The sequence below is a fragment of the Nicotiana tomentosiformis genome, chromosome 5 (genome assembly GCF_000390325.3).
Source record: "Nicotiana tomentosiformis chromosome 5, ASM39032v3, whole genome shotgun sequence".
NCBI lineage: Eukaryota > Viridiplantae > Streptophyta > Magnoliopsida > Solanales > Solanaceae > Nicotiana > Nicotiana tomentosiformis.
Window position 1 is genome coordinate 84869436 of NC_090816.1, and position 12679 is coordinate 84882114.

At 41.6% G+C, this 12679-nt stretch overlaps 1 protein-coding gene across 1 annotated transcript; it reads right to left on the reverse strand.

The window, feature by feature from the left end:
* Window positions 1-1993: 1993 nt before the first annotated feature.
* On the reverse strand, window positions 1994-4548 carry LOC138892704 (uncharacterized). The gene is made up of 5 exons (XM_070176440.1): window positions 4367-4548; window positions 3298-3595; window positions 2650-2836; window positions 2267-2424; window positions 1994-2188 (listed from the first exon to the last, which is right to left on the reverse strand). Exons 1-5 carry the CDS (start codon window positions 4546-4548, stop codon window positions 1994-1996), a joined length of 1020 nt encoding a protein of 339 aa, XP_070032541.1.
* Between the last annotated feature and the right edge of the window lie 8131 nt (window positions 4549-12679).

Here is a 12679-nt window from a genome sequence, read left to right on the forward strand (position 1 = left end):
TACGGGCTACTCTTATTTCGAGTTCGAGCAATCACTCACTCGATTACTAAGCCTACGGGCTACTCTTATTTCGAGTTTGAGCAATCACTCACTCGACCACTAAGCCTACGGGCTACTACACTCCGAGTTCTAGCAAGCACTCACTCGATTACTAAGCCTACAAGCTACTCTTATTTTGAGTTCAAGCAATCACTCACTCGACTACTAAGCCTACGTGCTACTCCTTCTCCGAGTTCGAGCATGCACTCACTCGAATACTAAACCTACGGGCTACTCTTATTTCGAGTTTGAGCAATCATTCACTCGACTACTAAGCCTACGGGCTACTCTTATTTTGAGTTCGAGCAATCACTCACTCGATTACTAAGCCTACGGGCTACTCTTATTTCGAGTTCGAGCAATCACTCACTCGACTACTAAGCCTATGGGATACTCTTATTTTGAGTTCGAGCAATCACTCACTCGACTACTAAGTCTTCGGGCTACTCTTATTTCGAGTTCGAGCAATCACTCACTCGACTGTTAAGCCTAAGGGCTACTCTTATTTCGAGTTCGAGCAATTACTCACTCGATTACTAAACCTACGGGCTACTCTTATTTTGAGTTTGAGCAATCACTCACTCGACTACTAAGCCTACGGGCTACTCTTATTTCGAGTTCGAGCAATCACTCACTCGATTACTAAGCCTACGGGCTACTCTTATTTCGAGTTTGAGCAATCACTCACTCGACCACTAAGCCTACGGGCTACTACACTCTGAGTTCTAGCAAGCACTCACTCGATTACTAAGCCTACAAACTACTCTTATTTCGAGTTCAAGCAAACACTCACTCGACTACTAAGCCTACGTGCTACTCTTACTCCGAGTTCGAGCATGAACTCACTCGAATACTAAGCCTACGGGCTACTCTTATTTCGAGTTTGAGCAATCATTCACTCGACTACTAAGCCTACGGGCTACTCTTAATTTGAGTTCGAGCAATCACTCACTCGACTACTAAGCCTACGGGCTACTCTTATTTTGAGTTCGAGCAATCACTCACTCGACTACTAAGCCTACGGACTACTCTTATTTCAAGTTTGAGCAATCACTCACTTAATTACTAAGCGTACGGGCTACTCTTATTTCGAGTTTGAGCAATCACTCACTCGACCACTAAGCCTACAAGCTACTTCACTCCGAGTTCGAGCAAGCACTCACTCGATTACTAAGCCTATGGGCTACTCTTATTTCGAGTTTGAGAAATCACTCACTCGACTACTAAGCCTACGAGCTATTCTTACTCCGAGTTCGAGCAAGTAATCACTCGATTACTTAGCCTACGGTCTACTCTTATTTCGAGTTTGAGCAATCACTCACTCGACCACTAAGCCTACGGGCTACTTTACTCCGAGTTCGAGCAAGCACTCACTCGATTACTAAGCCTACGGGCTACTCTTATTTTGAGTTTGAGCAATCACTCATTCGACTACTAAGCCTACGGGCTACTCTTACTCCGAGCTCAAGCAAGCACTCACTCGATTAATAAGCCTACTGGCTACTCTTATTTTGGGTTTGAGCAATCACTCACTCAACCACTAAGCCTACGGGCTATTCCACTTCGAGTTCGATAAAGCACTCACTCGATTACTAAGCCTACGGGCTACTCTTATTTCGAGTTTGAGCAATCACTCACTCAACTAGTAAGCCTACGGGCTACTCCACTTCGAGTTCGCTCAAGCACTCACTCGACTACTAAGACTAAGGAATAATCTTATTTTGAATTCGAGCAACCACTCACTCGGTTATAAAGACTACAAGATCCGGCTTTGATCAAATTGCCTAAAGCCTCGAACTTATGAAAACTTTCCTAAGGCATGAATGAAATATAGTTTTCACAATGCAAAATATGAAACAAAGACAAATCGGGAAAGGAAAAGATCTTTATATATATGAGTATTTACAAGGTCCGATCGGGTCCATACAACAAAAAAGGTCAAAAACAAAAAACCCTAAGGTTCCTGATTATCTCTGGGAGCAGCCTCTTCACCATCGAGCTCCTCCCCGCTCTCAGACCCGCTCATACTCTCATCATCATCATCATCATTGGAAGCCAGGGCTCCAGCGTCAATTTCGAGTTCTTTAGCCCCTTTTATCTCTTCAGTAAGATCGAAACCTTGAGCATGGATTTCCTCGAGGGTCTCCCTCTGAGATTGGTATTTGGCGATTTCAGCAACCTAGTATGCTCGAGTTTGAGCGGTCTCGGTTTCCTTTCTCACCTATACCTGAGCGGCTTCAGCATCGACCCGATAAACAGCCATAAGTGCATCCGCCTCGGCCTTTGCTTTTTCTGCTTCAGCTTTGGCCTTAGCAAGTTCGGAAGCCAAACAGGCCTCGAGCTCCTCTATTTTCCTTGCTTGAACTGAGATCCTCTCCTTTATACCTTGAAGTTAACTTTCGGCCGATAATAATTGGTCTCGAACAATTTCTTTTTCTGCAGCAAGGCGGTCCATGCCATCTTTCCATCCCATGGTCTCCGTCCTTATTATATCAACCTCCTCACGAAGCTGTCTGATCATCTCGAGCTTCTGCTGCAGTTATGAGATCGAAATATTAGCCTCCGATCCTGAATCAAGCCCATGAGATTTTAAGATTATCAATACCTTACCGGTCAGGTAGGTCTGGTCTTGGTGAGCCTTGGCCAACTCGGCTCGGATCTCCCTGATTTCCTCTTCCCTTTTCCCGCAGAAGAGTTTTAGGGCATGTCTTTCTTCAGTGGCCCTTCGAAGGTCAGCCTCGTACCGACTCAGCTCAGCTCGAGATCGAGAACATGCTTCTTGATGAACCACTGAGGCCTAAGAAGGAATAAGAAAAGAAGTTAGAAAAGAAAAATAAACATAAAGATGGTACCAACGAAGGGAGTTAGAACTTACCCGATTCAGAGCTTGTTGCACTTCGTAGAAAAGGCCCAACACATCACTAGGGCCAGCAACATCCTCGACACCAGTAAACAAATCACATAAGGGGTCCTCTCCTTTGTGAATCCGGCCTACCTCGAGGGTCCCTAAAGCTTGGGCTTCTCGAATCGCCCCTTCGGAAAAGCGGGGAGAGTAGGCAAATCTTCGATTACTGTTGCCCCAAGCGAGTCGCTTGGGGCGTTCTCTTCAGTTCGGAGATGTTCAGGGCCGGCCCCTTCAGATATACCCACCGTTTGTTGACTTCGGTGGGAGGCATCCTCGATCTCTAGCAATTCGGGGACTCTGCCCGAATCTTTCTCCGATATTCCCCCAGTTCAAGGCGGAGCTTCATAAACCACCATTGATCCAGCTGCCTTTGGGGCATCGATGGATTTTTTCGCTTGGGCCACCAGAATAGAGGCGTCGTTTTCTTCTTCTTCTTCTTCTTCTTCTTCTTCTTCATCCCTTGGACAGCGAACTGACTCTTCGGTCAAAAGGATAGTATTCTCCCTTGGCTTACGAGCCACCCTTGTCTTAGGTTGTGGATCCTCGAAAGTAGAGGCCCTTTTCCTCTTATGGTCCTTCGCCGGTTTCGGGACCAGGGCCGGCATCTCTTCCTCACCAGACGGGGGCCTCAAAACCGCATCTTTGCCAAGACTACACACAAGAAAATTGGTTAATTATATGAAAAATATTTCTGTCAGACTATCAAAGACTTGAGAAAAAAACTTACCATGATTTTTGGCCTCCCATCGACCCTTTGACAAATCACGCCACGAGCGCTAGGCATATGTAGAGGTCGAAGCCAGGTCCCGTACCCAGCTCTTCAGGTTAGGAATTGCACCGGGCATCCAAGGATCCGTTGCATCGCAAAAGGGGATATCGGTGAGAAAGAAATGAAGGGGCAAAACAACAGGAGATAACAGCAGAAGTATACTACGCTTCATGTTCCATTCCTCGGGAAATGGTATCTTCTCGGCCGGAATTAGGTCTGAAGTCTTCACTCGAACGAACCTGCCCATCCATCCTCGATCTTTGTCCTCATCGATGCTCGAGAACAGCACCTTGGTAACCCGGCGTTGGAGTTTTATTAACCCACCTCGAAAGAGGCGGGGGCTGTACAATCTAATAAAATGGTCGAGGGTGAAAGGCATCACCCCGATTTTTTTCACAAAGAAGCGGATCAGAATAACGATCCTCCAAAAAGAAGGATGGATTTGGCCTAGGATTATTCGGTATTGATCGCAAAAATTGACGACAACAGGGTCGAGGGGGCCTAACGTGAAAGGGTAGGTATACACACTTAAAAACCCTTTCATATGGGTAGTAATATCTTCCTCGGGAGTCGGGATTACCACTTCTTTGTTCTCCCAGTTGCAATCTCTCCTTATCTATTCGAGATTCCCCTCGGTTATTGAGCACATATACCTCAATACTGGCTTGCATCGATCGGGAACCAACGAGCCTTTGTCGATCTGAAAATCAGAGGTAAGAACACACACCCCAGGAACACACTCCTCAGGACGTGGCTCCACCGGTGTTTTGTCAACGGCAGACCGTGAAGAAGAAGCTTTTTCTTTTTGAGGAACGGTTTTAGATGTTTTCGCCATTTTGGATTTTGGAGATCGGAAATAGAAGGAGATGGCAAAGATGTGGTATTTTAAAGAAAGCTTTTGCAGTGAAAATCACAGAAGAAAGATTTTTGCAGTAATAATCACAGACTTACAGATGAACTCAAAAGATACGAGAAAGAACTTAGAAAAATTTGGAGGTTTGAGGCGTAAAAGTGATAAATGGTAAAAAAAAAGGGGGGGGGGGGGGGGGCAATTTATAGATTGAGAAATGATGGTTCCATATCAGCAGTGACCGACCACCATCTGACACGCATTTAATGCCTTGGTAAACTGAACCGACGGGACAACTATCGCGTACGTCATGGTCGGGTTTGATGCAAACGTCAGTGTATATCTAATCGAGTTGTTGGGAAATCATATCGTTTCTCGCCACATCCTTCCCAAGAAATGAGGGGACTATCTGTATACGGTCAAAACCATTTTCGACCTTCGTACGATTGATAAAGGCGGACCGATAAGCGTCTTCATAATATCGAGGTAAGATTTGAAGAAGGTACGAACGAGCTTCGAGTCTCGGGGTCGAATTAAATACCGAGCTCGATGTCATTATCGAGCTTGAGTCCAAATCGAACTATAATGAGAAACGACGGAATCGAGCTTAAGAGCCAGAGGCCAAATAATACCGAGTCCAAGTCAATATCGGATCCCAATTTAATATCGAGCTCGAGCCCACATCGAGCTCTAAGCCTGAAAACCAACTGATACCAAGTCCGATCAAGATCAAGCCAAGAGACAAGAGTCGTTACAACCGCACTAGGAAAGGGAATCTCGGCGGAAATTAGGGAAAAACTAATTTATCATGGGTTCCCCACTATGTATTTTTTATATCTAAAAGTAGGATCCCTCCACTATAAGAGGGATGACTATTATTTCTGTAGAGGACATGATCAATACACTGTAACTCAAATACTATTGAGACATTCTCATATTGGGAGATTATCCTTTTTAGCTTCATATATAATTCTATTTTGCTTGTTTATAAATCATCTTCCTTTCAACTCGGTTTGTATCTTTACTTATAGTCAATATTCGATATTTCTGCTTACTCTTTATGATTTGTGTCAAGTTATACCACATACCCTTAGAATTACGTACAAATTCAACTCTATCCATTTTTCGGGTAAACGGTAATAATATTCATGTAACAAAAAATTCGATAAAATTGAACCAATCCAAATCGATATAATTGGTTTGGTTTTCCATGTACATCCCTAATTCAAAGTACTCTTTCTTTTATATTCATACTAGGTCATTTCACTCGGTAAAGAAGTTCCATACGAAATGTTTTGATTCAATCACCGTATGTTTTTTGTGGAAAAATGTTCACGGTCAGAATTCTTCAAAAACAAGTCGTGTAAGTTATCTCATCTATTTAATAAATAATTTTAACTAAAGTCAATTCTTTGAAAACAATCCCAGAATAATTCTCCCAAAACTACCAAAATTAACTAGACATAAAGACATGTTGATTTCTTTGTAACGACCAGACCGATTGTCACGACCCAGAATCTCATCTTCGGGATCGTGATGATGCCTAACATTTCACTTGCTAGACAAGCCAACGTTAGCTAGATTACTTAACCAATTTTAGAAATCCAAAATAAAACATTAATAAAAATAAACCAAAATAGTCTGAAATGGAATAATAGAATACTAATGACGATATCTAAACATCTCCCAGAATTCGGAGTCACGTATACATGAGCAACTAGAGTACTATACATATGGTTTGAAGCAAGTATAACTATTTGAGACTAGATAAACAGTAGAATAGATAAAGAAGGGGACTTCAGGGTTGCAGACACCATGCAACTATATCTCAAGTCCCCAAATGTAGCTGAATCCGAGCAGAATACCACTAGATACCGCTGGGATCAATAGCAGTATCTGTACAAGAAGTGCATAAGAGTAACATGAGTAAACCCGACCCAATATACTCCGTAAGTGTCGGGCCTAACCTCGACGAGGTACTGACGCAGCTATGACTAGACACCTACATAAAATTATGTACAGATATATACATAAAGCAACAAAATTACAAGTAGAACAATTAAAATATTAAATGGGAGGGGACATGCGAAACAAGGAATATCATAAGAACGGCAAGTATGAAATCACCAAATAAAATCTTTCCAAAATGAGCAACATTGTGACCAAGTAATTCACCAATCCGGGAATTAAATAAGTCAATGAAATAAAGATGGTATGGCATCACCCTTCGTGCTTTTTCTCTCATCCTCACCATGTAATATCATAAATAAAGATGACACGGTATTACTCTTCGTGCTTTTACTCTCAACCTCACATGATATGATAAATGATGATAAGAAATCATATGCACGACATCACCCTTCATGCTTTAATCCTTACAATCTCTCAAATAGATGATAATGTATACAAATAAGGTACAGCAACACCCTTCGTGCATTTCACTCTTCCTTACCAACCAACAATACAAATCCGAGTTAACAATGCAAGGCGAGAAGCAAATTCACTTCAATTATAGTGCCATGATAACAAATTCAACTTTCAACATTACCAACATTTTTAAAATAAACAACAAATATGAGGCGAATAATTAAAGAAGCCATAATCTAACCTAAGCATGAAAAATATAGTCAATGGAACAGTCTAATACAAGGAAACAACATCCACCCGCATGCTTTGACCCAATGACAATGCATATATACTCGTCACCTCATATATACGTCATCCCCACACATATTACACGTAGAAAATAGACCAATAAGACCTAATCGCTCAAGTCAAGGTTAACCACGATACTTATTTCACTCCACAAACAAATTAAGGCATAGCCGTAGATTATTCTTTATAATTAGCCTCCAAACTAATCAAATCTAACTAAATATAGTCCAAATAATTCAAATTAGGCTTTAGAAACTACCCACGAGTGAAAAAGATTCAATCTTTAATGATTTTAAAAAAATTCTACAAAAGTCAACCCCGGGTCCGCTTGTTCAAAACTCGAGATTAAGACCAAAACCCAATTATCCATTCACCCCCGAGCCTGGTTATGTGATTACTTCCGAAATACGACCTCAATTTGAGGTCTATATTTCAATTTCTCAAAATTCTCAATTTCTACCTAAATTTCTAATTTCTACCATAAAAAATCTTTGATTAAAGGTTAAAATCAATGGGTGATTATGGAAATATAATAAAACAAGTTAAAATTTACTAACCAGTGAAGTTGGGATGAAAAACCTCTTTAAAATTGCCTCTAGCCGAGCTCTAACTTGAAAATGGTGAAAAATGACTAAAATCCCGACTTTGAAATATTTTAATACATGGGCGTCAGGTATTCTTCGCGTTCGCGATGCACCTGATGCGTTCGCAAAGAACACTGGTGAAATAGCCATCGGGACCGAGGACACCTTCACGCGTTCGTGAAGAGATCCCCAGCCTATCCTTCGTGTTCGCAACCAGTGTGTCGCGTTCGCGTTGAAGAATAACCCATGCCTTCTCCCAGATTCCACAAGCCTTCGCATTCGCGAGAGGAGGGACGCGTTCGCGAAGGGTAAACCCCCCATTGCTTCACGTTCGCGACCCAGTCCCCCCGTTCGCAAAGAACAAATTCCACCCCAGCCCAATTTCCCCTTCGCGATCGCGAGAGTAGCTTCGCGATCGCGAAGCATAAAGCACCAGACATCAGTAACAACTAAAAATCAGCAAATGTTTAAGTCCAAAATGGTCCGTAGCTTATCCGAAACTCACTCGAGTGCCCCAGGCTCTAAACCAAACATGCACATAAGTGTAATAACATCATATGAACTCGCTCTCGCGATCAAAATACCAAAATAACATCTAGAACTATGAATTAGATATCAAAATGCATGATATTTTAATGAACACTCAAGAACTTCTAAAATCACAACTGAGCGTCCGAATCCTATCAAATCAACTCCGATTTGCAGACAAGTTTCAAATATCAAAATGGACCTATACCAAGTCCCAAAATCAGAATCTGAACCCGGTAGCCATTAAGTTAACCTATGGTTAAACCTAGGAGATTTTCAAACTTTAGAATTACTAGCTTTCGACAAAACAAGCTAAATCAACCTAGGGACCTCCGAATTCGATTTCAGGCATACGCCTAAGTTTCTCGATACGGATCCACCGGGATTGCCAAAATACTGATCCAATATTATTTACACAAAATGTTGACCACAGTCAACTCAAGTTATATTTAAAGCTAAAATCATATTTTCTTCAAATTTTTATGTAAAAACTTTCTGAAAAAAGACACAAACTATGCACGCAAATCGAGAAATATCAAATAGAGCTAATAGAGGTCTCAAAATAGGAAAATAAGGACTAGTACTCAAAATTACATTTTGGGTCATCACATCCTCTGACTCTAAAAGAAGCATTCGTCCTCGAACCAACATAGAAAAGTACCTGGACTGGTGAAAAGGTGTGGGTATCTACTCCGCATATCGGACTCAGACTCCTACATAGCTACCAATCCCGCCACAACAGTTTCACTTCAAGGTGAAATGACTCCTGCAGTACTATACATTTCCCTAAGGCGCCTAGCCTTTAGTTCTTCGATCATCTGACCTCTCCGTTGCACTTTCACTGAACGAAAACTCTTTGACCTCAACTATCGAATCTGCCTGGATGGAATAGCCACCAGATCCTCCTTATATGCTAAATTCTCATCAAGTTAAACCGTGTTGAAGTCCAAAATATGCGAGTTGTCCTCGTGATACTTCCAAAGCATGGAAAGGTAGAATACCAGATGTACTGCAGATAGGCTAGGAGGCAATGCAAGCTTGTAGGACAGCTCACCAACTCTCTCAAGGATCTTGAACTAATACTTAGGGCTCAACTTTTCCTTCTTCCCAAACCTCATCACACCCTTCATGGGTAAAACTCTGAGCAAAACTCTCTCTCCTACTATATAAGCTATATCGGGAACATTCATGTCTGCATAACTCTTATGCCTAGACTGAGCCGTATGGAGTCGATCCCAAATCAACTTCACCTTCTCCATAGCATCGCAGACCAAATCGGTGCCCAATAACTTAGCCTCTTTGGGCTCAAACTAACCAATCGGCGAACGACATCGCGTCCTATATAAGGCCTCACACAACGTTATATGAATACTCGACTGGTAGCTGTTTTTGTAGGCAAACTCTGCAAGAGGTAAGAACTAGTCCATTGAACCTCCGAAATCCATAACACAAGCACGTAACATGTCCTCTTAGATGTGAATGGTGCACTCGGATTGTCCGTCCGTGTGAGGATAAAACATTGTGCTCAGCTCAACCCGCGTTCCGAACTCACGCTGAGGATAAAATATTGTGCTTTAATCCTAACAATCTCTCAAATAGATGATAATGTATGCAAATAGGTGCGGCAACACCGTTCGTGCATTTCACTCTTCCTCACCAAGCTACAATACAAATTCTAGTTAACAATGCAAGGCGGGAAAATAATACACTTCAATTACTGTGCCATGATAACAAACTCAACGTTCAAATTACCAACATCTTAAAATAAACAACAAATACGTGGTGAATAATTAAAGAAGTCATTATCCAACCTAAGCATGGAAAACATAGTCAATAAAACAATCTAATACAAGAAAACAGCATCCACCCGCATGCTTTGACCAAATAGCAACACATATGTACTCGTCACCTCACATATACATCATCCCTACACATATTACACGTAGAAAATAGACCAACATGACCTAATTCCTAAAGTCAAGGTTAACCACGATACTTATCTCACTCTGCAAATAAATCAATTCACAACCACGACCTTTCCTTTAGAATTAGCCTCCAAATGAATCAAATCTCACCAAATATAGTCCAACTAATTCAAATTAGGCTTTAGAAACTACCCATGAGTGAAAAAGATTCAATCTTTAATGATTTTAAAAAAAGTTAACAAAAGTCAACCCCGGACCTGCTTGGTCAAAACCCGAGATTCTTACCAATGCCCAAATAGCCATTCACCCCCAAGCCCGGTTATGTGATTAGTTTCGAAATGCGACCTTAATTTGAGGTCTAAATCTCAATTTCTAAAAATCTCTAATTTCTACCTAAATCCCTAATTTCTAACGTGAAAAATCTTAGATTAAAGGCTAAACTCAATGGGCGATTATGGAAATATAATAAAATAAGTTAGAATTTACTAATCAGTGAAGTTGGGATGAAAAACCTCTTCAAAAGGTCGAGTTCTAACTTGAGAATTGCAAAAAATGATGAAAATCCCGACTTTGAAATGGTTTAATAAAATGATGAAAATCCCGACTTTGAAATGTTTTAATATCTGGGCATCATGTGTTCTTCGTGTCTCGAAGCACCTGACACATTCACGAAGAATACTGGCAAAATGGCCATCGCGATCGTGAACTCCTTCACGCGTTCGTGAAGAGATCCCAAGGCTGACCACCACGTTCGTGACCAGTGTGTTGTGTTTGCGTAGAAGGATGCCCCATGCCTACCCCCAGATCCCACAAGCCTTCGCGTTCGCGAGAAGAGCGACAGGTTCGTGAAGGGTAAACCCCCCCACTTCTTCGCGTTCGTCACCAAGTCCTCGCGTTCACGAAAAATGAATTCCACCCCAACCCAATTTTCCTTTTGCGATCGCGAAGCACAAAGCACAAGACATCAATAACAGCTGAAAACCAGCAAATTTCTAAGTCCAAAATGGTCCGTAGCCTATCAGAAACTCACCTGAGCCCTCAGACTCCAAACTAAACATACACATAAGTGTAATAAAATCATATGGACTAGCTCACGCGATCAAAACACAAAAATAATAGTTGGAACTATGAATTAGACATCAAAATACATGAAATTTTAAAGAATACATAAGAACTTCTAAAATCACAACTGAGTGTCTGAATCTTATCAAATCAACTTCGATTTGCACCAAATTTTGCAGACATGTTTCAAATAGCAAAACGGGCCTATACCAAGCCCAAAAATCAAAATCCAAACTCGGTAGCCATGAAGTTAACCTACGATCAAACCTAGAAAATTTTCAAACTTTCAAATTACTAACTTTTAACAAAACAAGTGAAATCAACCTAGGGACCTCAGAATTCAATTTCGGGCTTATGTCCAAGTCTAAAATCACGATACAGACCCATCGGGATTGCTGAAATACCGATCCAGAGTCGTTTATACAAAATATTAGTCGTAGTCAACTCAAGTTATTTTTAAAGCCAAAAATCATATTTATTCAAATTTTTATGTAAAAACTTTTCGGAAAAAGATACGGATTGCACATGAAAATAGAGCTAATAGAGGCCTCGAAATATGAAAATAAGGGCTAGTATTCAAAACGACCTATCGGGTCGTCACACAGGTCCTTTTTAAGCTCTGACGTGTTGTTCAGCTGTTTGAAGCCTTGAGTAGCTTCACTTTAAGTATATGAGAGCCATCTACTTTGGAGTGTGAGTGGTGGGAGTCTGTGCTCCTCCCACAGCCTGAGAGATAGTTGTGCCACCAAAAATGCACCGATGTGGTCCATGCTCTCCATGAGGCCCACCAAGCAGACTAATGCTTCATGAAGTACGGGGGTGGCTATAAATCCCTCCGGGACCTGAGTGGTCCCAACTGGTGCAGTCTGAACTGGGGTCTCCTCATCATGATCAATCTGAGGCTCTATAGTGGGTGCTTCTACACAAGTTCTATGCTGGGCTCTGCCTTTGCCTCGGCCCTTGCCCCTACCTTGATAGTGGCTGCAATAAGGGGCTCCAACTCCTGCCTAGATATAGATGTTGTGCATGTTGTCACCATCTGTGAGAGAACAATGAATGGAATGATTCGAACATCAAAGATAGAATAAAATCGCACGATAGAGAAAGAAAGAAGTTAAATTTTCCAAAAGCTATATAGCCTCTCGAAGATAAGTATAAATGTCTCTATAGCGAACCTCTAGACTCGACTAAGCTTGCTCATGACTCGTGAACCTAGGCAACCTAGGGCTCCGATACCAACTTGTCACGACCCGGAATCCCATCCTCGGGACCATGATGGCGCCTACCATTCACTTGCTAGGCAAGCAAATGTTAGCTATATTACTTAACCAATTTTAACATTCCAAAATAAAACATGAATAA